The sequence below is a fragment of the Sarcophilus harrisii genome, chromosome 1 (genome assembly GCF_902635505.1).
Source record: "Sarcophilus harrisii chromosome 1, mSarHar1.11, whole genome shotgun sequence".
Classification (NCBI taxonomy): Eukaryota; Metazoa; Chordata; class Mammalia; order Dasyuromorphia; family Dasyuridae; genus Sarcophilus; species Sarcophilus harrisii.
This window is the reverse complement of record NC_045426.1, coordinates 80,642,020-80,669,238: the sequence shown is the minus strand read 5'-3', so window position 1 is coordinate 80,669,238 and position 27,219 is coordinate 80,642,020. Positions and strand designations below refer to the sequence as shown.

The window sequence follows — 27,219 nt, the reverse complement described above, 5'->3', positions numbered from 1 at the left end:
CTCTCTTCCTAAAAGCTCCCTGAAGTCCAGGACCATTTCATTGTCTTTGTACCCCAGAGACCAGCCCACAGCATGCAGTGGAGTTTAATAAGTGCTTGTTAGCTGATTGAAGAAACTATCTCCTCTCCCTTGTCCCCTCTCATTCCCTTCCCTACTCAAGACTCCTAGGGCGGAAACAAGGCAGAGAAGGGCTGAGCTGTGGGTTATCCCTGGGGTAGAAAGGAAAAGCGCTTCCTGGGGAAAGGAAGGCCTGGGAGACCTTGAGGGGACACTGGCCCAGCTTGTGCCTTGGAGCAGTTTAGGCTCCCGTTAGTTCCCTTGTGAGGGGGCTGTCTTTGACTCCCCCAGACTCTCAGGCCCGCAAGGAAGGGGCACAGAGGACGGCCACCCCACGGCCTGGAGCAGGGAGCACAGAACTCCGGGGTACACACAGGGATGACCCTATCAGAGGCACAGGCGCCCGCCCCCTTCCGCTCTCAGCCTGACCTACATTCCTACACAGGTTGCGGGGGTGGGAGGGGTGTGGGGTGTTAGGGGCTTTGGGAAGACAGTGGTTGCCATGGTTACCCTTCTCCAACTGGTGCCCACCTCGGAGGTCCAGGATCAGAGGGGGCTGGTGGTGTTTTCCTGGAAAATGAGGTGATGGGGGAGAGAAGAGAAGGGAGAGGAAAGGTGGATGCAGAAGGGACTGCTAATTGGTGTAAGGGGACCAGCTGCCCTGGGGCCCAGGCGAGGGATGTATGGGGAGGGCCCGGCACAATGTACTCCCAGCCGGGGAGCTGGGCTGAGGAGGAAGGGTTGGGGTCCCCACTGCTGCCTCTTTTCCCCTGAAAGAAGGACCCCCCCCCTTCTCCCAGCCCAGAGCCCTGAGCAGCAGACCCGTTCTGGAGCCACGGCCCTCTTGGCTGCCCCGAGCAGCCGGGGAAGAGAGGCTGGCTGGGTCTGGATCAGCGTTTGGATCCCGGTTTCCATCCTCTGCCAGAGCCCCCCAGTGTCCCCTGCCCCCAACCCCAGCGGGGCTCCCGTCTCACTTCCGTGTCTCTCTCCCTTGCAGGTCCCCAGCACTTGGCTCCCAAGGCCAGCCCAGGCCCCTGGGCCTCTGCCTCCCGCTGCTGCTGCTGCTGCTGCTTTCAGCCGGCCCCACGGACCCCCATGCCCTGAAGCCCTCCTTGTCGCCGGTGCTTCAGAACCAGCCCTTCCTGGTGGTCTGGAACGCCCCCACCTCCCGCTGCCGCACAGCCTTCAGCCTGCCGCTGCCCCTTGAGCCTTTTGGAGTGGTGGCCAATGACCAGGAGGTCTTTGCTGGGGGCAACATCACCATCTTCTACCAGCATCAGCTGGGCCTGTACCCACACTACCAGGCGGCCCCGGATCCGGTGCCCCTGCCGGTACACGGCGGCTGCCCACAGAACGCCAGCCTCCGGGCCCACCTCGAGGCCATGGAGCGGGACCTGGAGGCCGCCATCCCCTCCCGCGCCTTCTCGGGCCTTTCTGTCATTGACTGGGAGACCTGGCGGCCGCTCTGGGTCCGCAACTGGGACAAGAAGGGCGTCTACCGCGCCATGTCCGCCCGCCTGGTGCGCCAGCGGTACCCCTCGTGGCCCCCGGGCCGCGTGGAGCTCCAGGCCCAGTGGGAGTTTGAGACGGCGGCTGCCCGCTTCATGTCGGAGACCCTGAGGCTGGCGAGGGCCCGCAGGCCTGGGGGCTGGTGGGGCTACTACCTCTTTCCCGATTGCTACAACTACCACTACTGGGAGGACTTCGAGAACTTCACGGGGCACTGCCCGGGCATCGAGCGGCAGCGCAACGACGCGCTGCTCTGGCTGTGGGAGCAAAGCCGGGCCCTGTACCCCTCCATCTACCTGGAGGAGGTGCTGCGGGGCTCGGCCCAGGGCGAGCGCTTTGTGAGGGCCAAAGTATGGGAGGCCCTGCGGGTGGCCGAGCTGCCCCCCTCTGCCAGCTACTCCCTGCCCGTCTTTGTCTACGCCCGGCCCTTCTACTCCTACACCCTGAAGGAGCTGGCGCAGGTGGGGGCCGGACCAGAGCCCGTCGGAGTGTAGGGCAGCAGGACCCAGGCGGCTGCAGCTGTAACTGCCCATCCAGGGCACGGGGCAAGTGGGAGCCGCGGGGTCCGGGGCAGCAACCTTGGCCTCGGAGGCAGAGGGGCCGGGTTCAGAGTCCCCTCTGCTGTTACTAGCTGTGGGAATTTGGGCCTATCGCTCCCCTCGGGCAGCCAGTGAGCGTGAGGGAGCCCTGAAGATCCAGGTTCCAATGTGACCTCAGACATTTATAGCTGTGTGACACGGGGCAAGTCTCAGCCTTCTGTCTGATTCAATTTTCTCAGCTAAAATGGGGAGATAACCCCCAGTGGGCTAAAATAGCCCCTACCTCCCAGGGGTTTGTAAGGATGGGATGAGATATTTGTAAAGCACTTATACCTGACACGTTGTAGGTGTCTAGTAAATGCTTGTTTCCTTCCTTTTTTCCTTTTTTTTTCCTTGCCCCCTCCCTCCTCCTTCCCTCTCCTCTTCTTCCTTTTTCCCTCCTTTTCCCTCTCCCCTTCTTTCTCCTTCCTTCCTTTCATTTCTTCCTTGCTTCTTTCCTCACTTTCTTCCTTTCTTCTTTCCTCCCTTTCTCAAATGTTCTTTCACATCCCTCTGGCTCTAATGTCTATGAATTCCCGTTATAAACTCCCCAAGCCCATCCTCCAAAGGGAAGAGACACCAAAAGGCTCTCCCAGCCATTGCAGCCGCACCTGGCCAGCTTCCGGCCCTCCTCAGGCCCCCAAACAGCAGGAGTTGGGCCTGGGCCAAAGGCTGGAGCTGCCCCAGAGATAAGGAACGCATCAGGGCTGAAATGGGGACAGGGGAGGCTGGGCTGGGGCTGAGAAACGAGTAGCATGTTCTCCCTTCTTCCCCCACTCCCAGGTGGACCTGGAGCACACCATCGGTCAAGCAGCTGCCATGGGAGCCCAGGGTGTGGTGCTCTGGGGGGAGGCCGACTATGCCAGGAACCAGGTAAGCCGAGGGCTAGGGGCTCAGCGCCGGTGGTGGGGGCAGGCGGGACGGCTGCCTCTCCAGGGCCTGCTCCCAGGTAGCAGCCCAGCTCCGGCTGGCAGGGGCTGGAGGGCAGCCGGCCACCAGGGGCTGGGAGCAGCAGGAGCTGAGCATCCGGAGCAGCAGGAGCTGGGGCCGTCTCACAGGCGGGGACCCTCCCCTTGGAACAGCTCGCCTATGGGGGGGCAGGGGGAAGGTGCTGGAGGGCAGAGCTCCTGCCCTGGGGACAGGGACCCTCGGTGCTCCTCACAGGAGGACCCGGAGGTTAGACGTAGCATGCCCCTCAGACTGAGAGGCTCCTTCACCTGGTGGTCTCAGACCCAGGAACATGTGGGTGTAGTGGGCGAGCCCGACCTCAGAGTTCCTGCCTTTGCCTCTAATGGCTCCAGGATCCTGGTTAAGTATTTTTTAGCCGCTCTGGGCCTTGTGTCCCTAAAACCAGCCGAGCGTCTCACCCTTCTGGCCGCTTCCCCTCCCCCAGAGCACCTGCCTGAAGATGCGCCGGTACCTGCTGAGCCGGCTGGGCCCGTATGTGCTGAACGTGACCACGGCGGCCACGCTCTGCAGCCGGGCCCAGTGCGGCGGCCACGGACGCTGCCGCCGCCGGGCCCCCGACTCGCCCAGCTACCTGCACCTGGAGCCCGGCACCTTCCAGATCCGCGTGGCCACGGCGGCCAACCGCACGCGGGCCTCCATCCAAGGCCACCTGGGGCCCCGGCAGCGGGAGGCCCTGAGCAGGGACTTCATCTGTCACTGCTACCAGGGCTGGCGGGGGGACGGCTGTCAGGAAAGGAGCCAGGCCGGGGAGGCCCCGTCCCTCTCCCTGCTGCTTCTGGCTGCCAGCCTTGGGGGGCTATGGGCCTGGACTCCGTGACCCCTGGCCAGAATTCCCCCCCACTGAAGAACGGTCGCTGCCATCAGGAGGAAGCAGGACCCGAGAGGACGCCCAAGCTCCCTCTGGCTTACATTCTGCATGAGTGACTGCGGGCTGGGCACTTGGCTCCCTGAGGGTCTTGGGCCCAGCAGCCTCCATCTGGGACGCCTTGGGGCCCTCGCTTCCCTCTGCCTTTTACTATTAGAGAAGATCTTGACCTTGGGCCTCAAAGCTCCCCTAGAGACCCCGTAGCTCGATGCTGTAACACATGACGTTATCACCAAGGTCCATTCACACTGGAATCCGGGTCCTACGAGCCCAGGCCAGACCCCCCCACTACCCCCCACCTTCCACTCGTCCGGGGGCCCTCCCCTGGTGAAACCCCTCGGGAGCGGGCCGTGGCCAGGCTGATGTTTCTGTGACCTGTGTGCCGGGTCCAGCTCCCTGTCTCCAGGACCAATGGTGCTAGTGGGCCCTGGGGTGCGGGGAGGGCCTCAGGCCCAGCCATCCCCGCCCCCACAGGGAGTCCTCTCAGAAGCCTCCAATAAAGTGTTTTCAGATGAGAAAGCTGCCCTGGCCGGTCTGGAGCTGGGGAAGGCGGGCTGAGTGACGGGGGCAAGCGCTTGTTCCCCTCGGATGTCTCTTTTCCAGCACATCAGACAGGAGGTCTCCCAGGTCCCTCCTTACTCTCTGCAGACCCACATTTGCATGAGACATACACAAGCCCATCACGGGGGAAAGTTGCCCTCAGAGAACCAACCCAGGTATTGATTTAAAAATACTTTAATTCCTTAGAAAATACAGCATTCAGTCCAGTAAGTCCTGCACTCCCCCAGTCCCCCAGCCCGTCCCCCGGCCCAGGTGAGCCCCGAACCTCCAGGGGTTGACGTCCACTCTCGCACCCGGCGCTCACTTGCCATCCGGGTGGGGGCGGGGGCGGTCCTCGGAAGGCAGAGGGGCTCAGGGCCCAGCTGGAGTCCTCTGCTGCTGCTGCGGCTCCGCCCCCTCCCCCCTCAGAGCCGTCCCTCCCCCCGGCTCCTCCCTAACCCCTGGGGGGCCTCCGGCTGTGTGGCCCCCGCCTCAGAAACAGCACACAGAGGCCGGGCCGGCCGGAGTGCGGAGTAAGGCATGGAGCCGCAGCGGCCCCACAGCGGGTGTTCGGCCCAACGCAGCGGGCGGAGCAACCGGGGCGGAGGGAGGGCCCGAGCACGCAGAGCCGGGCGGCAAGGAGGGAAATGCGGGCAGGCAGGGGGTGAGGGGAGACCGCCGGGTTCGCTCGCCTCCCTCAGGGCTGCCCGGGAGGAGCCAGAGAAAAGGGGAAGGGAGGAAAGGAGAGAGAAGCACACGTAACTCCTGGGGGAAGGGCAGGGGCGGAGGCCGGGCCCGGCGGTCCAGGGCTGGCGCGGGGTCCCCCGGGGCTCGGTCTGCGGCAGAGGTCAGGGACGGCCCGACCCCGCCTAGCTCTCATCCCCGTTCTCTCCGGGCCCCCGGATGAGCCGCTTCTGGCCCCTCTTGCCCAGCGGGCCCTTGGGCTTGGCAAAGGCCTGCTTGAAGGCGTGCTGTTTGGGGTGGACTTCGTCGTAGAGGAACTCGGCCGTCAGCTCCGCCCCGTCGTCGATCTCCATCTGGGGAGAGGGGGCGCGGAGCTTCAGCCGGACCGCCCCCCGCGGCCCCCGCACCCCTGAGCCGGAGCGCCGGCCCTCGGACCCCGTGGGACCCAGGCCCGATCCCCCGCACCCAGCAATAGCCCCGGGAGCCGCGGAGGGGGAGGGGGCGATCTGGGCCCCAGCCGGGTCCCCTTCTACCCCATGGGGGAGAATCTTGCCCTGCTCCTTCACGGGGGACGCCGGGTGGGGGACCCAGAGGTCTGAGTTCTAATCCTGCCTAACTCCGGGAGGTCCCGCGGCCTCACCGGGACTTATAAAGCGGGGCCGCCTCCCTTCCTCACAGAACCTCTGGGAGTGTTCGTGGGGGCTGGCGCTGCCCGAGTCGCCGCTAGGAGGCGTAAGCGTCCGAGCCCACTCGGGTCCTGACTCCAGGGCTAGCCCTCCTAGCGGAAGCGGCTAGCGCCCCTCTCCCACAGTACCGAGCGGCAGCCGGAGGCCCAGGGCGGAGGGGCAGGCTCGGGCGGGCCTCCCGGTGGGGGATGGGGGGCAGGGAAGGCGGCCCCGGGGCCCCGCCCACGCTCACCTTCTTAGTGATCTCCAGCTGGAAGTCCTGCTCCACCGAGTCCAGCAGGCGGCTCTTGCAGCTGGAGTAGAGCATCCGCTCCTTGATACTACACTTGTAGCCGGGCATGGAGTAGATGAACACTGCAGCGGGGGCGGGAGACGCGGGGTCAGAGGGCGGCCCCGCCCCCACCCCTCCCCCAGCCTAGAACCCGCCCCCGCTCACCCACAGATTCCAGGTAGTCGCCCTCGTGGGAGTGCTTGTAGAGGAAGAAGTGGTAGCGGGCGGAGTCTTGGGGCACTCTCTTGGGCAGGTCCGCCACCTCCGTGGGGTTCGTGTGCACCAGCTCGATGGTTTCTCGTTCCAGGTCCAGTTTCTGGGGGCGGCAGCTCCTGTGAGGCGGGCTGGGCCCCGGGGCCCCGGGTCCCGGCCAGCCCCGCCTCCCCAGGCTTTTGTGGGGGAAAACGTGCCGCGGGGAACCCGGCTACGGGGGCGGCTCCTGCCCAAGGGACATCGGGGGTCCCCCATCGAAGCACCGAGAGCAAGGCCTAACCGCGGGGGAGGAATCCACCAAGGCTGCCCCTCCACCGCAGAGATCCCGGGGGCCCCGAAGCCAGGAGGTCCTGGGTTCTAATCTGCCCCCAGACACGGACCGCTTCCCGGCTGGGTGACCCTGGGCAAGTCACTTCACCCCACTGCCTCAGGGGAAAAAGAGAAGTGACCTCCCCAAAGGACCGCTTTCTAACCAGAGAGCACCAGGGAGAGCGGCAGCCAAAGCTCCAGCCTAAGGGGGCGTAGATGGGGCAGTCGGGCCGTTCCCTTTCCAGGGACCCGCTCCTGCCCCCTCGCTGAGGGAACTGCCCTTCCAAGGGAAGCTCTTTGATCTGAGAAATTACGCTGCGAGGGCGACCCCGTTACAGGAGACCCGTCCCTGAGGTCAGAAATTCTCCAAAAGGAAAGAGCTTTCCTGGGGAAACGTCTGACAGAACCAGCCTTGACGGGGAGGAGGGAACCCAGCCAGCGGCTCTGAGGTGGGGGGAGGGGGCCTCCCAGCAGCCTGAAGGAATGAGGGGCCAAGGAGCCTCACCAGCTGGATGTAGTTGATTTTCTTCTGTTTTAGCAGCAGAATGGCTTGTTGGGCCTCCGGCTGCAGCGGGAAGGCGAGACCTTGCAGGGTCTGGTGCTTGCTCTCCACACTGATCTCTGTCTTCACCTAGGCCAGAGTCAGGAGGGAAGGGTGAGCCCAGAGCCCCCTGGAACCCCGCCCCCCACCAGCCAAGGAATTCCGGCCGACCCCCGACTGGCCAAGTCCCTGGGGGGGGGGGGGGGCGCTCCCTTCCCAGCACCAGCTCACTGGGAAGGGCTCGCAGAACACTCCAAAGCAAGCGTGAGCAGCCTCCTGCCTGGGCCGAGCCAGTCAGGGAGAGACAGGTGGAGGGAGAGAAATGGGAGAAGCCAGGGCCGCTTGGGGGCTTGGGACCCCAATGTCCTCCACATCCCAGGGGAAGCAAGAGCTGATGGAGCTGGAAGCATTGCAACCTCCCAGCTAAGGGGAGCTCTGAGAAGGCATCTCTGACCTGGGCCAGAGCAGGAAGCCCCCAAGAAGAGTCATCAGACCCACCCCCTGGTACCCTGCAAACTTCAGGGAGAAGGCCCTGGAAGCTCACACACACACACACACACACACACACACACACACACACACACAACTGTGCATCGCTCTGCCTGTCCCAGGAGAAGCTTGGAACTCTAGAACAAGCGCCCCTCCCTCCCCCCAAGAATTCACACCCTCCTAGAAGGGGGTCTGTGGTTGTACCTGAAACCCTCTCCATCCACCCTATGACTGCAGACCCAGGGGGCCGGGATGGGAGCTGGGACCCTGGGTTCCAAGTTCAGAGCCAAGGGGGCCTCCTCAGACCCTTTTCTGAATCCCTGCAGAGATGTCAGTAACACCCAGAAACCCAGCTTCTCTAGGGGGGAGCTCTGGGATGACTGACTGCAGACGGATCTTGGGGCCATGAGACAGATGGAGAGCACCAGCCCCCTCAGAAGCCAGGGTGTGTCACTGTTCCTCAATGGGAACCCACAGAAAGGCCACAGAGGGCCAGTGAGGGTCTCAGTGGGAGCTCTGGGGCTCGGCGGGGGGATTTGGGCCCGTGTCTGCCCCTAAAGCTCTGGGACTTGGCAGGGGGGGATTCAGGGCCATGTCCGCCCTTGAGCTCCTTCTCTGCCCCCATCAGAGGCCCACCTCGTTGATCCGAATCTGCTGGAGCTCCCTCTCTGCCATGGTCAGCGGGGCTGGGGCAGCGCAGGATGAAACGTGCTTCTGGTAGCCACTGAAGGAGAGGTCGTCCTGGGGAGAAGATAGCATCATGAGCAGGAAAGGGTAGGTGGGCTGAGTGCTGGCTGCCCCCAGGGGGAGTCAGGGCCAGCAGGACCCCTCCTCTCTCCCTCAGTTTCCACATCTTTGGAATGGGAACAGTAAGTGCTCCTTGTGCTACACCCTACAGGAATGCCATGGGAGCCATGCTTTGTGGACCTTAAAAGCACCCAGGAAAGGCAAACCTCCGCGGCACAAGAAATGAGTTCAGATCTAGTTGTAGACACCAGCTATATAGGACTCCAAGCAAACCTCTTAATCTCTCTGCACCCCAGTCTGTTAAAAATGGGGATAATGACAGTACTCTCTCCCAGGGTCACTGGGAGAATAAAATGAGCTGTTGTAAAAATCTACATAAACGCCAGCTTGAGAACAGGGGCAGTTTCTTCTGTGCTTTTCTTTGTATCTCCAGTGCTTAGCACACAGTAGGTGCTTAATAAATGCTTACTGACTGACAGTCACAACTAATATGTGACAAAACCAGGATCTGAACCCAGGTTTTCTCAGCTCCAATCCACTGTATCACACTACAGTTGGCAGTACTCCTCTCACTGTGCCTCAGTTTCTCCACTCTCCAGGGAGAGGGTCTCTGAACTTGTAATGTTATGTCTGAAAGCCCCAGTCAGGGGCCGGGGCAATGAAGAAGGAAGCAGGAAAGCCCAGTGGCCGCAGCCCCTACCCAGGAGGGCCGGGCTTGCAGAGGGAAGCTGGACACTGAGAGCCGTCCATGGGCTTGTGCTGCCCCCTGGTGGCCCACACTGCGCCCCACCCAGAACGACTCCATGCATGGGATTAGAAGGGAGCTCATTCGACTGCAGAACCCCTGGGGAAGAGACACGACACATACAGCTTCTCCCCTCGCCCCCGCTGCTCTGCCCTCACTACTCATCATCCAGCCTCTGAGGACAAACAACTCCTTATCTTCCAAAGCATCCCTCCCAGCTCTGATTCTGAGGGATTCTTCCTTTTGGAACAAACCTAACTCTGCTTTCCTGTGCATTTCCCCCCCAGCCCACCCAGCCCTGCTCTCCGGCTTTCCCTTGGTCCTACAAGATGGAAAAAGGCCTGGGGAGAAGCCGGGAGCTGCAGGTCCTCATCTGACTGCCAAGAACTTTCTGTGTGACCAATGGAACCACAAGCATTTATTATCTATAATGGATCATCCAGAAGAGCTCCAAAGTCCTACAAGTCGAATTGAACTTGGGCAGATGAATTTTATTAGAGAAAAAAATGTTGCCCTTGGGCACCAGCCAAGGCCGGGCCACAGTCGCCCATGGGCCAGACCCAGGTTTGGGAGCCTGGAAGCTCCAGGACCTGCCAGCGCCTTTCTCTGTCCAACCACAAGAAGGGTTCTAGGCTGCTCCAAGAGAGGCAGACGGTGTCCGAGATCACCGCCCCGGCCGCAGCTCTGGTCACATCATACCAGAGAACCAGGTTCAATCTGGGGTCATACATACAGTGTTTACCAAAAGGTAACCAGGATGGTGAAGGCCCTTGAAGGTTTAGCTGTTATATACTTCAACAACAATACTATATGATGACCAGTTCTGATGGACCTGGCCATCCTCAGCAAGGAGATCAACCAAATCATTTCCAATGGAGCAGTAATGAACTGAACCAGCTACGCCCAGAGAAAGAACTCTGGGAGATGACTAAAAACCATTACATTGAATTCCCAATCCCTATATTTATGCCCACCTGCATTTTGGATTTCCTTCACAGGCTAATTGTACAATACTTCAGAGTCTGATTCTTTTTGTACAGCAAAATAATGTTTTGGTCATGTATACTTATTGTGTATCAAATTTATATTTTAATATATTTAACATCTACTGGTCATCCTGCTATCTGGGGGAGGGGGTGGGGGAAAGAGGGGAAAAATTGGAACAAGAGGTTTGGCAATTGTTAATGCTGTAAAGTTACCCATGCATATAACCTGTAAATAAAAGGCTATTAAATTAAAAAAAAAAAAAAAAAAAAAAAAAAGATGGTTTAGCTGAAGGATCCGGGGATGTTTCCTGATCAAAAGACTTTCAGTGGAGAGGGGGGGATAGAATGACTACATCTAGAGAGCTGTTATGGGAAAGAGGAATTCACTCTGCTCTGCTTGGCCCTGGAAGATAAGACTAGAAGCAACTGTCGGTGAGAGAAATGATTATTAAATAGCCAAATATTGGGGAGATTCAGGATTTTTTCCCTGGGAGATTTCTTTGAAGGGCAGGGCCAATGAAGAGATGAAATCTTCTCCACCCAATTAGAGAACTCTACAAAGAATTTACTCTAAGGTAAACTCTGACCCTTTTGTGTTTTACTCTGACAGGCTAGACAGCCCAAGGCTGGAGGATGGGAGTGAGGGGAGAGAGTCTGGCTTGAGATAGTCTCTGTCCATGAGTAACATAATCAGTTTTGTATCCCCTTACCCACCCCAAGGAGGATCCCATTAGAATAGGTCCACCTCTCAGTCAATTGCCACTCTCAGGGAACACCCACTCTTCCAAGGTCATGTAAGTGCTGTGTGAGTTCCATGAAGGGCCTTTAACATTCAAGAAAGCCACTGAGCCCTTTATTACTTATCTGCTAGCATGATTAATAAAATGATTAATTACCCATCACACTGGGTGCCCCTTCTCATGGTTCCACTTTCTAGCTTCCCAGTCTCCTTTTAGGTGTTGTATACAATTGCAAGCTCCCTGAGGACAAGGTTTATCTTTCTCTTGTTTGTATCCCCAGCACTTAACACAAGGCCTGACACATAACAGGTACTTAATAAATGTTTAATTAAATTAAATTGAAATTGGAAATTGCAGAGAGGCAAATTTAAATTTCCCATAAAGAAAAACTTCCTAACTATGAGATCTATCTGTAAGTATTATGAGAACATAGGGACTTCCCCTTCACTGGAGATCCTCAAGCAAAGGCTGGATGACTGTTTGTTATCCTGGATCTCCTACTCTCCTCCCCAAAGGTTTGTGAGGTATATGATGCAGAAATAAGGATTGAACCAGAAGACCACTGAGACCCCTTCTAACCCTGAGATTCTGGGTCTCTTTCCCTTTCTGGGTTTCAACTTCCTTCTCTGTCAAATGAGACAGGAACCACAACCTGCCATTTTCCCAAGAGAATGTAAGCTCCCTGAAAGAAGTTGTCTTACTTTTTACTTGTACTCTAAACAACTAGACAGCAGAAGCTCAAGAAATGCTTATTGAATGGTGAATATCAGATAGGGATAACTGGGAGATAGAGAGATAAAGCATTTATCAAGAGCTTACTTTGTTCCAGGCATATTTCTACAAGTACTTTACTCACAATTCCCCTGTGGGGTGAACAGCACAAGTATAATTATCCCCATTTTACAGATGAAAAAGCAGAGGTGTCTAGACACTAAGTGAGAACATAGTGCTACGTGTCAAGATCTGAAGTCAGCTCTCCTGAGTGCTAAGTCCAGACTTCCTTCCACTAGGCCACACATCGAAGGGATATCAGAACCTAAAAGGATTTTTAGGGTCATCTAGTAAAAACCCATAGATGTTACAGAAGGAGAAACCAGAGAGGTGAAGGCTAGGAACTGAGACAAAAGCTGGGGCCACAGGGGCTTGCTCCAGTATTTAAGTACTAAATACTTGTGTAAAGTCAGGGATCAGGACAGCGGTCAGCTCCGGACCCCCACCTTCTATCTGCTGATAGCCACTGACCCAATACTATAGGATGCTCTGAGGGGAGGGGAAGGGGAAAGACTGGCCATACCTTCACAGTCCCGAAGAGTTCATCCTTGATGTGGCCCCCACCAAACTCCTTCTTCACCGTTGCTCTCGTAGCTGCATAAAGCATCTTCAGTCGAACCTGGGAGAGGGAGGGTCTGTCTCAGCTGATGCCCAAGGAGGTGGCCACGTCTCCTCCCTCCAACCTGTCTCAGCCTCCTCAGATCTAAGGACTGGACTATCTATCTCTTGTTCTCAGACAAGAGCACTCCCTGGGGGCAGAACAGATTCCTCCCCACTTGAGACCTAAACTCTCTGAAGGCAGGATCCAATCTTCTCCCTTAGGTTCCCAATCAGGGCTCTAGTCCAAGAAATGCTCTGCCCGGCTCCCAGCACCCCCCCCGGGGAAGTCTCATGTGTTCTATCAACAGGTCAGGAAGGGGGGCTCACCGGAGAGCTGTCGGGGGACCAGGCGAGGAAGATCCACTGGAAGCCCTGAGCATTGTGGGAGTCTAGTCGGTACAGGATATAGCAGGGCTGGCCCTCATCCAGCAGAGGCAAGACGGCAGCATCGTAGTCCTGTTCCCATCCCTGGGCTGGCTCCCTGAAGGCACCCAGCACGAGCTGTTCTGGGGGCGCAGGTGGGGTCAGCCCCTGGAGCAGGCCGGCAGCGACTCCCCCTCCCCAGACCTTACCTCGGAGCTCAGACAAGGGAGAAGCTGGATCTCCTACTCTCCTCCCCAAAGTATCAGGCTGGACCCAAGCTAGATTCCACCATATAGTGTCAGTGCTTACAGCCCCCCACCTGGTACCCCTTCCTGAGTCACCCTTTGGCCATTTGTCCTTCAAGGACACGGGGACTAGATCTAGGATCTCTCTGGGATAGTGAGAAAACTGTCCACGTAAAGGTCAGCGCTTTCCCAGCCTTGGAAAGGGCCAGCCAGGCTTCCCAGCCAGCACGTGTCCGGATGGGACTCAAAATTCAAATGTTACTAGGTTCACAACTGGCTCTTTCTCTGCTGCTCTGGCAGAAACCTGGACTCTGGCTCTAATAGGCAAGCATATGCCTTACCTATGTTGTCTGGATCAAGGCTTTCATTTCCCCAGAAACCTCAGGAGCCCTTTATGTACCATCTTCCCTGATCAAAATGTGAAGAACTGGACTATGGTGCTGGGTTTTTCTTTAAATTCCCCAGCAAGGCCCCCAGTACATAGTAAATGATTAATAAATATTTTACTCTCTATCACAAAGCCCTCTCAGTAGACCTTTACGTTCTATCTTCCTCCACTAGAATGTGAAGACCTGGACTGTAGTGCTGGTTTTTTCTTTGTATTCCCCAGCAAGATGCCCAATACACAGCAATTGCTTAATAAATGCTCCATTCTCTACCTCAAACCCCTCTCAGTAGCTCTCAATGTACACCTTCCCCCATTAGAATGTGAAGACCTGGACTGTTTTGTTGGCTTGTTCTTTGTATTCCACAGCAAGGCACCCAGTAAGTGTTTAATAAATGCTCTATCCTCTAGAAGAAGCCATCCACACCCAAAGAGAGAACAATGAAGACTGAATGCAGATCAAAGGATACTATTTTCCCCATTTTGTTATTTGCTTTTTCCTTCTTGTGATTTCTCCCTTTTGTTCTTATTTTTCTTTCACAGAATGACTAATACTGAAATATGTTTAAAATAATTGTATGTGTCTAGCCTATATCAGATTGCTTCTGGTCATGGGGAGGTAAGGGAGGGAGGGAGAAAAAAAATCTTAAGAAAATGAATGTTGAAAATTATCTTTACATGTAATTGGAAAAATAAAATACCATTCAGAAAAGAAAAAAGATCAATAAATGCTCTATCCTTTATCTCAGTAGTCCTTTATGTATCACTTCTATAATTAGAATGTAAAAATAAAGACTGTGTCTCCGGTTTTTTCACTGCATCCCGGCACAGCACCGATATATAGTAAATACTTAATAAATGCTCTATATCTATCTCAAACCCTTCTCGGTAGCCCTGTATATACTACTTTCTCTAATTAGAATGTAAAAACAAAAACTGTGTCTCTGGCTTTTTCACTGCATCCCAGCACAGTACCCAATATACAGTAAGTACTTAATAAATGTTCCATCCTCTATCTCTCTTTCTACCTCATACTGCTGCCAAAATAATCTCGCTAAAACCTGATTTTTGGGAATAACCATGGCATTCCTCGGTTTCTGAGGCTCTTTAGTGCCAAGAAACAAAGTCTGACATCAAAGGCCATCCACACCAACTAGTGAGCTCCTTTCTAGTCTTATTTCACCTGGTGTCCCTCAGGCTCCACCCAAGTTGGGAAAGCAGTTGTTTCCCAACCTGCCGGTCCAGCCAGCTGTCTCCCACACCTGGGACACACTCCCGCTGACCACTGCCTCCAATGGTCCTTCATTCTGTCATCCCCGAGCCAACCCCAGCTGAAAGTGACCTCGCCCTTCTCAAATATTCTCAAAATATTCCATCACTTTCTACCGTGTGTTAGAGTTATCTAATGCAGAGGCAGCTAGACCTGGAGTCGGGAAAGTTCAAATCCAACCTCAGACATTTACTAGCTGTGTGATTCAGATAAGTCACTTTACTAGTTTGCCTCAGTTTCCTTAACTGTAAAAGGGGATAACAATAATATTTGTCTTCCCAGATTGTTATAAGGATGAAATGAGATAAAATTTGTGAAGTAGAATATCTAGCACATAACGATATAAATGTGAATATCATATTTCCATTCCCCTACAGTGGAACAAAAGCAGTTAGAGCAGAGAATATAGCAAGTTTGTCTTTGCACCTTTCCAGAACCCAAGAAGAGGGCATCTCCATACTTAACAAGGCCCAGGAGGAAGATAGAAAGAGAAATTCTATTTAAAATAAAATCATAGACAATATGAAACATTTGCCAAGAAAAACCCACGAACTCTATGGACATTGTTACAAGACACTTTTTCACACAGTCAGATCTAAGCAACTGAAAAAATATTAATTGCTCATACCCAGGCTGAGCTAATATATTAAAAAGGACAATTCTACCCAAATTAATCTACTTATTTAGGACCATACTAATCAAACTGACAAAAATTATTTTATAGAGTTAGAAAAAAAAAGTAACAAAAATTACATGGTAGAAAAGGTCAAGAATATCAAGGGAATTAATGAAAAATAGATGTACAGAAAGGTGGCCTAGCTATACCAGACTTAAACTATAATCTAAAATAGCAATCATCAAAATCATTTGGTACTGGCTAAGAAAAGAGTGATGAATCAGTGGAAGAGTTTAGGTGCACAAGATAGAATGATAAATGACTCTAGTAATTCACTACTGGACAAACCCATAGACTCCAGCTCCTGGGATAAAAATGCCCTATTTAACAAAAATTCCTGGGATAATTGGAAAATAATATGGTAGAAAGTAGGCCATAGACCAACATCTCACACCACATACTAATAGTCAAAATGGGTTTGTGATTTAGACATAAAGGTTGACACCATAAACAAATTAGGAATTAGGAATTGGGAACTAGGAAATTAGGAAAGCAAGAGAAGAGTTTACCTTTCGGATCTAAGGAGGAAGGAAGAAATTTATGACCAAACAGGAGTTAGAACACATTATTAAATGCAAAATGAAGAATTTTGATCACATTAAACACAGTAGGCACTTAATTAGTACTTGCTGAATTGAATGGAAAAAAAAAGATCTCAGGCTTTCTGATTTCCTTCCTGCCAAGCCCACCCTGTCCCCAACAACTTTGACTTTGAAAGGGCTACACTCATTTCTACCTTCCTCTGGAACATTCATTTGGGAGAAGAAAAGTGGGTATATAATGCCAAAGGTCACTTTTAATGGGGTGACCAGTTCCTCCATTTGTCCTATTTCATATTCTGCCTTAAGATTATGACCGTCCCCTCTTAATGGTTGAGATAAAGGTGTTATAGACATTCCTTATTGTCATTAGAATATCAGTAAACTCCATCTATGAGGCTATCCCCACCTAGGTCTCTGCATTATGTCATTGTTATTATTATTCCATAAAAGGCTTGCTGTCCCGATACTCTGGGCTAGACTCTTTGAGATGATAGTCTAGCCCTGGGATCCAGTGGTCCCAGTATTTCTCTCCATTTAATAAACTATTGAATTGGTCTCTAATCTCTGTCTTGCTCAGTTTCTTTTGGCATTAGAGGTATTGTAATCCCTTAATATTCTAGACCTTTTCTACCAGGTGAATTTTATTATTTTTTTCTAACTCTATAAAATAATTTTTTGTCAGTTTGATTGGTATGGTACTGAATAAGTAGATTAATTGAGGAAGAACTGTCATGTAATTACAATAATAATAACTGACATTTCTATAGCAATTTAAGGTCTGCCAAGGGTTTTACATACATTAGCTCATAAAAGCTTCACAACATTATGCATATTATGATGTCCATTTTAGAGACAGGAGGCCCAAAAAGTTGAGTAATTTATTCATCAGAGCTTGTAAGTTAAGTGACCTTGACACAAGATCCCAATGCAGGTCTTCTGACTCCCAAGTCCCCGGATCTAAACACCCATTGAGCCAGACACAGGAAACAGACGGCCTTATTCTCAGTCGACACAGAGATACTGCGGAGTGAGGGCTGAGTGTTGAGGGGTAGGAAGAGAAAATTCGGGGGGAGGGGAGGGAATGAGCCTTCAGAGGAGATGAAATGAAACAAGCTGACAGAATACCAGATATGAAAAGAAAATGATAGGAACATCCAGGACAGCTTGTCCCTGAACAGGGGGGATTCACACTCAACCCAGGGAAAACCAGATTGCAATCTAGTTATTGACTGGTTACATCGAAATTAGATTCAATTCAATTCAAAATATTTTTAAGTGCCTACTATGTACTAAACCCCAGAGATATAAAGAAAGAAAAAACACGCCTTAGGAGCATGAAATTTAAAGGGAGTGACAACGTGTAAATAACTAGGTATGGTCAAGATAAATACAGAGAACATGGAACATAATATTCCAGACACATGAGTAACTGGGAGGGAAGGAAAAGCAGGAGAGTTAGGCTGAACTTTGAAGGAATCCAGAGAAATCAAGAAGTGGAGGGCAGGCCGGGGGGGGGGGGGGGGGGGGGGGGGGGGGGGGGGGGGGGGGGGGGGGGGGGGGGTGGCAGCTCATGCAGAGAGAGGGCCGAGGTCATGGAATGGCAACTGGGCCCCTATGGCTGAATTGTAGCATTTGTGGGAGGGAAAAAACTGAAAAGGTGGGAAGTGGCCATGTTAGGAAGGACTTTTAAATGACAACAGAAGGACTTAACATTTGGTCTGAAGAGTAAGAGGGAGCAGGGTGACAAAGTCAGATCTACTGCACTTTAGAAAAATCCCCTTGGCATCCGATGAAGGATGGATTTGATGGGGAATCAAAGAACCAAGGAATCAGAGGGCCTTCAGAGGCATCTGCTCAGATGCCTCCGGGGATGAGAAACCCAGTAGTAGTCATTGTAACTCATATTTACATGGCTAATTTCACCGTCTGTCAGACAGCTCTGGATGTCAGCAAGCTCGTCCTTGGATTGATCTGATATATTCCTTTTTGTAACAAGCCCCCTGAGATGCCCGGGTGCTCCCTAGCACCCCTCTCACCCCCTGCCCTCCACAATGCCTAGATGAGCTCCACTAGGCGTCTGAGGGGAAGTAGGGCTGAAATCAGATGCAGAGTAGCCAGAGGGAACCTGCCCCCTCCCCCACAATAGGGGCCAACTGAGATCTGAGAACTCCGCTGGCCAAGCATCCTCACCAACATCCTCAGGACCAACGCCAATGACCTACTAGGCCTGAGGCCCAGCCCAGTGGGGTCCCTAAACAGCTAATAGGCAGGCAGCAGTTAGACATGGCCAAAGGAACTGACCGTTTTGGAGATGCCCTGTGGTTAGAGACCATTCCACAGTCCTCCAGGGTTGACCCTCTTCATCCTAGAAGTCCTGCTCCCCAAAGAAGGTAGGTGGGACCTACAGAAGAGGCTCAGCCAGTTTTCTGGACCAAATTTGGAACTCATTCCAGCTAAAGTATTCTCTAGGGCCTGAGAAGGTCCCTCCTTATTTAACTCAATGATATAAGCAAATCTAGGTACTTGGTCACCATTTAGAACAAACATAAATGAAGGGTGAGGGCTGTAGGGGTCTAGTCTATACGACAAAAAGGAAGGTCTAGACAGACAGAACTATCTTAGCCCAAGGGTAAAAAAGAAGGTTCAATGGATTCTATAATCACACAAGACCATCCAAAAACAGGGGTCATTGTGCAAAGTGAGGATTACCTAAATATCCCCTCCTTTGACGCCTGCATCTCTGGCCCAACACCAGGCTAGGAAGGGGAGCGGAGGGGTCCCACCAGAACCTAAGGACCTTGGGCACAAATATGAACTTTCCCAAAATCCAGTTTTAATCCAGTTACTCCCCTACTGGAGAACCTTCAATGACTCCCTATTCTCCACCAGATTAAGTCCCAACCCTCAGCCTGACATTTAAGAAGCATCTTTATGTAAATCCCCTTCCTCTTTAGCTTAATCTCTAGATTCATAAACATAGTGGGATGATTCTCCAATCTTTCTGCCCTTTTGTATTTCCCCTCTAATGGTCCTCTGTTTTCTCCCAGATGGTTAAGTCCCTCAGGGCAGGAGCCAGATCTGGCTTGAAAGTTCAAACCCACTGAATATCCCGTGCTTCTATGCCCAAGCTAGGACTGCACCCTTCTATAGCCACAATGGAATCCAAATTCACCAGATTAGGAGTAAATTGAAGATATATGGGACTTCCTTCAGGTCCCAGCAGCCCCTTCTCCCCCAGGCTCTCAAGACACACACACCAGGGATTGGGAAATGAGAACCTCCTTTTTCCTTTTCTCCCATCAACAACCTTAACCCTGGCCTTGAATCTAAAATTCTACCAAATTTTCTGATTTCACCCCTACTCTTAAAACTCCTCAAAAACAAAACAAAACAAAACAAAAACCTCCTTCTAACCCTGAAACACCCACATTTTTACTCTAACCCTCCCAAATGTAAACAAAATGGCCAGGAAGAGAACTCCACATCCCCTTTATTCCATAACCATCAAACTTACAAAAAGTTATAGAGGAAAGAGTCTAGCTTTGTCCTCAAGGGGGCTTGGATCTGAATCTTGCTCTTCCATTGACCAGCTGTGGAATTCTAGGCCAGGACCTTCCAATCTGTACTTCAGTTCCCTCATCTTTAAAATTAGCAGGCAGGGAGGGGAGAGCTGGGCGCTCTCCCAGCTTCCCTCCAACTCCCTATGACCGGGCCCCCCATGGAGATACTCACCATCCTCGATGACGACTTTGATCAGCCTAACAGATCCATTTCGAGCCTTAGCAAAGAAGTCCTTCAACTCAGGAGTGGCTACAAGGACCAAAAACATGATGGTCAGAGGCACGGGCAAGGACCAGGGGTAAGGGACACGTATCCTCAGGCTCAAGTCCTGGAGAAAAGTCCGCTGGAGCAGGGCATAACAGAGTTGGGGGGGAGCCCCGGAGGCCTCGAGTTAAATAGAGCCCCACCATGTGACTCAGGCAACCTGATCCTGGGGCCAGTTGAACATAATCTCCCAAATTTAGCTGATGGTGTCGCCGGCACGGCTGGGGGCCAGCTCGGGTGACAAGGAGTCCGTGGGGGGAGGGGATGGCTTTCCCTCCCCCCTCCACTTGGATCCCCTCTATCCACAACAACAATAACAAGATTCAAGAGCTCCACTGCATCTGAAGCTAGTTGCCTCCAGTCCTGCTGCCTTGGCTCTTTTGTTTACCAAATGGTCACTACTACAATTTCTCCAACTCTCTTAAAGAAGTGGCTTGTGGTCTCAATCACGCCCTTGAGAATCTGGGAGCCCCTGCTTACACATAACCACATTTTTACTCTCATTCCCCAGATGTAAACAAAAACCCCAGAAACTATATGGTTGACATATGATGCCCTGGTCCCCTGAACAGCAGAACGTGAGCTGTCAGGTGCTGACCTTAGACTAATTCTACCCACGGCCCCCATCTCTTTATCTCTGTTGTCCCCTCTCCTAATAAACACTTCTTGGAAGGGGAAAAACAGGTTAGTCATCCTAACCAAGAAACATACTCTAAGGCCAAGAACATACTCATTCACACACACGGACACACAGTTACATAAATGACTCTTGCAAATAGGTTCATGGACACAAATACAGAGCACATGTGTGTGTATATTCACATGCACAGACACACGGTTACATAAATGACTTGCAAACGGGTGCATGGACACAAATGCAGCACACGTGTGTATGTATATTCACATGCATGGACACAAATGCGACGCATGTGTGTGTATATATGTACAAGCACGCCCTTAGGCAGGTGCACCTGGCATGCACTGGGCATGGAGCTGTAGTGAGAAAAGACAAGCAAAAGACACGGCCCGCAGCTACCTCTGTGCCCAGCCCCCACTGTAACGGCGTGCATGGAAGAACACCCTAACGCCACGCAGTTGCTGGTTCTCAGCCCTTTGAGCCCAACAGACCACATCTATGAAGCTGGCAGGACACTGGCCTGCTGGCCAAGATGCTGCCCTCTGGGCCCTGCCAGGATGTCGAACGCTCCCCACACCAAGCCAGAGGCTCAGAGAAATGGCCCAGGCCCAAAGGAGCTCCAGTGTCAGTGGGACCTTGAGGTCGACGGGGGGAGAGAGAGCTGCTTCCTCCCTCCGGGTAGTCAGGGCCGGCTACCTGGAAGAGGGGAGCCCTTCAGAAGCAGTGCAAAGGCAGGCCATGCGGGGAGCTGAGAGCAGGACCTGGGGAGGCCTTCCTGCCACGGGCTTCCTGGGCCACGTGCCACCGCAGCTGGCTAATGCCCAGCTCTCAACAGAGAAGGAGCAGTGGGGAGTCAGAGTCAGAACTGAGCAAGCACTTCTCTCATCCTGGAAAAATGGTGAGTGGGGCATGAAGGGGGAAAGAGGTGGAGGGATGAAGGAAAGGGCTGTACTTCTGTACTTCCTGAAGGCAGGGGGATAGATGAGATGACCCAAATGACCTCCTAAAGAGTGGTCTGTGCTTCCCCGAGTCTGGAGCTGAGACCTCTTACCCTTGGGTCCTTGGCATGAAGTGGGAACGTCAAAGACGGTGTGATTCTGTACACACATTTTTGGGCTGAGATCAATGAGTATTTTTATACTTAGGCAAGCAGCCAGCCCTATGGGGTATAAACAAGCAGGGTCACACCCCCAGGTCCCTCCCCCCAATCCCATTCCAAAGTAAGGGGGCAGAGGGAGCAGGGCATGGGCGCCTCCAGGCTGGTTTGTTGATAACTCCCATGGAAAGGGAGCCCCGTCCTCCAGGCTCTGTCCGGAGCTTCTCTGGTGCTAGAGAAGAAAGCTGGGGACTCCTCCTGGTCTCTTAGAGCGACGGGAAGCTGCTGCTTTGGGATCACAGGTACCTTATTCTCTAAGACCACCCAGACCCAGTTCTCATACTTCTGACTTTTTTGGAGGACTCTCAATTTAGTTTGGAAAAGGATCTTGTTTTTCATATTCCTGGGACTCCAGCCATCAGTCCAGCACAATCTCATTATTGCCCTGGCTGGTCCTTGCCGGGAAGTGGATTGTTGCCACCAGTCTTATGTAGTCAGGAGACCTGGATTCAAATCCCCACTCACTTCCCCTCTCTGGGTCTCAGTTCCCTCATCTGTAAAAATGAGTGGGTTGGATGAGATAACCCCATAGGAAAGGCCATTCACTGTCATCCTCATCAACAGGGCTGAAAGTTTTAGGAGAAGAAAGACTAGTAAGAGGCTGAGGGGAGAAAAGATACCCTCCTCTTCCTCAGGGAGGAGAAAGCAGTCTTGGCTCTATGCCATAAGAGTTGGGAATAGTTCCTGTCACTCAGAAGAACCGATATCCTGCCAATTTCCCTTCCAGACTTCCATTCCTTATTCCATTAATCTCCCTGATGCTCAGCCTGAGGAAGCCCTTCTTGCCCATTAGCTCAGGGCCAATTCCCCAGGTCTTCCTGGTTCTGTCCCACTCCTGGTCCACAGCTCCTCCTCCTCTCCTAGCTCCAACCCAAATTTACAGAACCTTCTATCCCGACCCCCAATTTCCTGGCCTGCTAGCTTCCCATATCCTACCTTGCCTCAGTCTCACAGACTCTCCATCTCTATCTCCACAAGCTCCCCCTTCTGCTGGTTTCCCCACTTCTCCAAAACTTACTCCATCCTTAATGCGATGCTTCCCCAATCCTTTCCTCCACTGTCCCTATGAATCCCTAAGTCCTATTCCAGTGGACCCTGGCTCAGTGCCTAGAACACAGTGCTTGTCAATAGATTTACTGATGGATTCCCCACCCACTGCCTTTTCAGCCGCTCCTTTCCCCCTCCTTCCCCAACTCTACTTCACTCCTAACCTCCTGATCTTGCTCCCTTCCCCCCACTGGCCTGTCCCACAGGTCAGTCAGTCTCCATCAATAATCCAGGTCCAGCCTAGGACACCGGAGCTGAGCCTTCCTCATCAATGTTTCATGGGGCCCCTCCCCAGGCCCCAGCACAGCTTGCTTGGGTTACAGGCTCAGCTCCCGGCACTGGGAGCTGGACCCACAAAGGATCATCCTGAAGCCTGGCGGGCCCGATGGGGAGAATGATGGAGGAAGGGGCTGGGGCAGGGGAAGGGACAGAAATATTCAAAAGTAACTGGGGGTCGAGCAAAGAGCTGGGAGGGAGAGAAGGCTAGAATTGGGAATGAGATGGGGGAGGGAGGGAAGGGAAGGTTACCACGGCAAGGTAACTGCTTCCTTCACTCCCACAAGCCAGGTTACTTCCTCTCTCCGAAGTCCCCAGAGGAGGAGGCGTAGGTCCTGTCCCCACATCACTGGGCACCTTCCCCTCCCTAGACTTCAGTGTCCTGATATACAAGACGGTGGCGGGGGGAGTTGGGCTGGATTGTCTCTAAAGTTACTTTCCAAGCTTTGATATTCTGCGCCATCTATGACTATTCACCTTGATGAGGGTCTTTGGGGAGCTAAGACCCGAGTCTGTCCATCCCTCAGAGAGCTCCATCTAGCTCAGGAATGGATAGGTGAGGACAAGGATGGGGAAAGAAGGGAGAGAAAAAGGAAGATCCGAGATTTGAGTCAGGAGCCAATGGGAGCAAGAGCCGAGTATACAACACCATGAAAGCCGTGTTTCTGAAGAAAGGAGAAATGGGGAGAGCGGGCGGAGGAGGGGATGCCCCTGAGGCTGCTGGGATATGGGGACTTTTCCACAGCTCTACCTCCCTGGTCCTGGGTGGAGGGGACGGCAGCTCCAAAGCCTGCATCGCCCACCCATTTTCCCCAGCTTGGAGCTCTAGGAGAACAGACTGCAAAGCTGCGCCCACCTCCCTCAGGACAGAGGGAGGGCTTGGGAGCTCAGGGATATCCACCACCAAGTTCCAGCCCCACCCGTCAAGCCTCAGCCAGCAGGGCTGCAGGAGGGGATGTGGGGGGACCCAGGGAGAGGGGTCTGAGGCATCTCAGGTGGACACAGCTGGGTTTAGGAGACTTAGGCTTAGCAGGGAAGCCGGTTGCCCTCTCTGATCATGGGGCTTCCAAGGAGACAGCCAGAGAGGGGGGAAGGTCCCCTACTTGTAGGAAAGTATGAAGATGGCCACCCCTTCCAGATGAGCTTGGGCCAGCCCCACTCTCCCTCCCAGTGACCCTGGGCATGCTGCCCACAGGAGTCGGTGAATTTGGACCCAAGTGACAGATAACCTTACCATGAAACTAATGCAGTCTGACAGCCTAGCCCAGGGGTCAATAGCAGGAACCCCCATGGGAAGCCCAGTCAGGCAAGAGTGATCTGACCTAGATTTTGAAATCAGAGGTATTGTTATAAACACTCTCTGGGCCCCTAGCCTCCATCCCCCAGAGACTCCCACCACAGGACCCTCTTTACAATTCCTAAAGATCCCAAGCAACTAGTAGGATGGCAGAAGCGGCAGAAACCTAAGAAGCCTCCACTGACCAGGTCATCCCTCAACTTAACTTGCCTTTGAACTAAAGCCTCCCTCCCGTGCCCTCCCTGAGCTCAGCAAGGAACAGGATCTCAATCCAGAGGTTGCCAAAGGTTTGCCAGGAGGAAAAGTTGCAAGAGCAGAGCTGGACGGGACCTTAGAGACCATCTGGTCCAGCTCCTTCACCTGACAGGAAAGGAAGCTGAGGCCCCACGACTGTCGCAGACTCCTAGATTAAGAGCTGGCAGGAACCCCCATCCTCTCATTTTACAGATGAAGAAGCAGACCCAGAGAAATAAAGTGTCTTAACACCTGGGTCACAGAGACACCCAGACGCAGAACGGGGGTTTAAAATCAAGGCCTAAAAACCCAAAAGTAAAAGGGTCTTTCCATTAAACTACACTGAGGAGTTTTATCTCCTCTAGAGAGGCTTTCCTTGTGTTGGGATGCCTTTGGCAGTCTAGTAAAGCCTACAGACCCCTTCTCAAAGTAATGCTCTTAAATGCATAAAATATATGTTCTTACTGTAACCCAAAGACATTGCAATAAAGATCTATTTTTCTCCAATCCAAGTTAATGGCCCTAGGGAAATCATAGACCCCTAAATTAAGAAACCCTAATCTATCTTAACCCCCTCGCCTTACAGATGGTGGAACTGAACTCAAAATCCAGCCTCAGGACTGCCTGGCTGTGAGACCCTGAGCAAGTCACTTAACCCCGACTGCCTCAGCAAGGAAAAAGAAAAAAGTCACGGCAAAGCAGGGAGACCCCTCATGGTGCACCCCTCAGAGGTGGGCCGGAAGGGGAGTGGGACCCCTGGCCTGTCCTTCACTGCCCGAGTGGCCCCCTTGTAAAAGGCGGGGTTGGAGGAGGGGTTCCGCTGGCGCCGGGCTCCCTCAGCCCTCCCACCGCCGGGGCTCCCCGACGGCTCCCTCAGCCCTCCCACCGCTGCGGGCTCCCAGACAGCTCCGGGCCCCCCGACGGCTGCGCGCTCCCCGACGGCTCCCTCAGCCCTCCCACCGCCGGGGCTGCCCGACGGCTCCGAGCTCCCAGACGGCTCCCTCAGCCCTCCCACCGCCGGGGCTCCCCGACGGCTCCCTCAGCCCTCCCACCACCGGGGATCCCCGACGGCTCCCTCAGCCCTCCCACCACCGGGGCTGCCCGACGGCTGCGGGCTCCCCGACGGCTCCGGGCCGCACAATGGGGCCCAGGCGCCCCTCCCCGCCCCAGCCGCGGCCACTTTAGAGGAAGCTCCCAGGGCCTCCTCTCTTCCTCCTTCCGCCCTCGGGGAGAGGCCCGGCTTGGGTAACACCCCCCCCCCCCCCCAAGGTCAGGTCGGTTTCTAGAATGCAGGGGCCACAGTCTCGGGAGAGGCTGGGGAGGGGGAGGATCGGGGGAGGGGCTCACCGAAGGCCGCCAGCAGCCCCGGCTACACCCACGTGCACAAATGACAGCAGCGCAGGCTCCGCGGATCGCCGCCCCGCTGCCCCCCCCCCCCCAGCCGCGGACAGACAGGTGCGGACGCCCCGTGACGCAGGGAGCATCCTCCCGCATGGGCCCGAGCCGCGCGGTCCGGGGGGAGCCCTTTGTGAGCCCTGGGGCACCCCCACGGAGGCGGGCGCCGGAGCGGACACCGGGCGGGGGCGGCGCGGGGCGCGCACACATGTGCGGGGGCGAGCACATACGGGTAAACAGAGGCATGTGCACAGAGCCCCAGCGCGGCCGGGCCGCGCGGCTTCCGGGGCGCGGGCCCAGGGCTGCGGGCAAGCGGCCCCGGCTCCCGCGGGGGAAGCAGGGGCGGGGGGGGCACCCTCCGGGCCGTCCCCTCCGGGCCGTCCCCGCCGGGCCCCAGGGCTCTCGCTCACCGTGAATGCCGGTCTGATGGGCCATGGCCGCGGGCGGCCCAGCGCCGCCGAGCTCCTCGGCAGCGGCGGCGGCGGGCGCAGAAGCAGGACCAGCGGCGGCGGCGGCAGGACCAGCGGCGGCGAGAGGATGTGGCACTCGAAGCTTCCCGGGCGGTGCCGCAGTAACTCCCGCCCCCGCCCCGCGAGGCCCCGCCCCTCCTCCCCTCGGGGGGCCGGCCGGGGGTGGAGCCCCGCAGGCCCCGCCCCCGAGGCCCTTCCCCGCGGGGCGGGCGGGCTCGGGGAGCAGGCTGCGGGGGCGGAGGAGGGCAGCTCCCGGGCTTGTCTTTACTCTCCCCTCCCCCTGAAAGGGCAGGGAGTCCCCGGGCGGAGGAGGACGCCGGGAGCCCCGTAGCTGGCAGAGAGCGGAAACCAGAGCTCCCACCTCACCCCGCTAGGAGCTCTGAGATTTCTCAGAACGTGGGCAGAGCTCGGGCTTGTGACCCTGTCGCGGCACTGCGCCCCCCAAGCCCCTTCCTCCCCAGGGTCCTGATGAACGAATCTGCAGCCGGAGGGAGGGATGAAGGAATGAAAAGGGCACTCATGAAGCGCTTTGTGCCCGCAAGTCAGCCTCTGCCCTCGAGGAGCTTGCTTTCCAACAGGGCACGAGGGCATAGAGGGGAGTCGGTGGCTAGGGGGTCGGCCAGCTTTGCTCTGGAGAGTCCCGGGGTGCCAAACTGACCGGCGGCCTTTCCCTGGCCTTCCCCCTTCCCAGGAGCAATGCCAGCGCCGATTGGACTACTGTGCCCAAAGCAGGGACGCATGCGGCCAGAGGCAAAGCCGGATGGCCTCGGTAGGCCGCTTGAATGAGATGTGGAATTTGGTCTCCTGTGGGCCTGGCTAGATAGGGTGAGACGAGTATCAGTGCAGGGTATTGATGGGCGCAGTGTTTTGGCCGGAAATCCCAGGCTCCTGACTCCCAATCAGCAGATCTCCCCTCTCTCCTCATCTCCACCTCACACGCACACTGACTACAGCCCTAGATCGGAAATAGTCTCCCCGAAATAAGATTATTAAGATATGAAATAGAGAGACAAAGACGGAGAGAAGGGCCTCTCCCGGGTCAGACGGATAGTGTAACAGCCCTTGGAACAAGGCCTTGAGGAAAACTCACGTTCCTAAGAG

The 27,219-nt window shown here is 54.6% G+C and overlaps 2 protein-coding genes and 1 pseudogene across 2 annotated transcripts; 2 read left to right on the top strand and 1 right to left on the bottom strand.

Annotated features, from left to right (window-relative positions):
- LOC116422236 (hyaluronidase-2-like) lies at nt 1-4,161 on the top strand. The gene is made up of 4 exons (XM_031958193.1): nt 1-639; nt 1,055-1,205; nt 2,928-3,017; nt 3,538-4,161. Exons 1-4 carry the CDS (start codon nt 560-562, stop codon nt 3,928-3,930), a joined length of 714 nt encoding a protein of 237 aa, XP_031814053.1. The 5' UTR covers nt 1-559; the 3' UTR covers nt 3,931-4,161.
- LOC116422235 lies at nt 1,185-2,488 on the top strand (annotated as a pseudogene).
- A 536-nt stretch (nt 4,162-4,697) lies between the features above and the next one.
- TWF2 (twinfilin actin binding protein 2) lies at nt 4,698-26,241 on the bottom strand. The gene is made up of 9 exons (XM_031958162.1): nt 26,059-26,241; nt 19,514-19,591; nt 12,628-12,806; nt 12,224-12,319; nt 8,348-8,452; nt 7,187-7,312; nt 6,325-6,475; nt 6,121-6,242; nt 4,698-5,555 (listed from the first exon to the last, which is right to left on the bottom strand). The coding sequence occupies exons 1-9, from the start codon at nt 26,081-26,083 to the stop codon at nt 5,388-5,390; spliced, it is 1,050 nt and encodes a 349-aa protein (XP_031814022.1). The 5' UTR covers nt 26,084-26,241; the 3' UTR covers nt 4,698-5,387.
- Between the last annotated feature and the right edge of the window lie 978 nt (nt 26,242-27,219).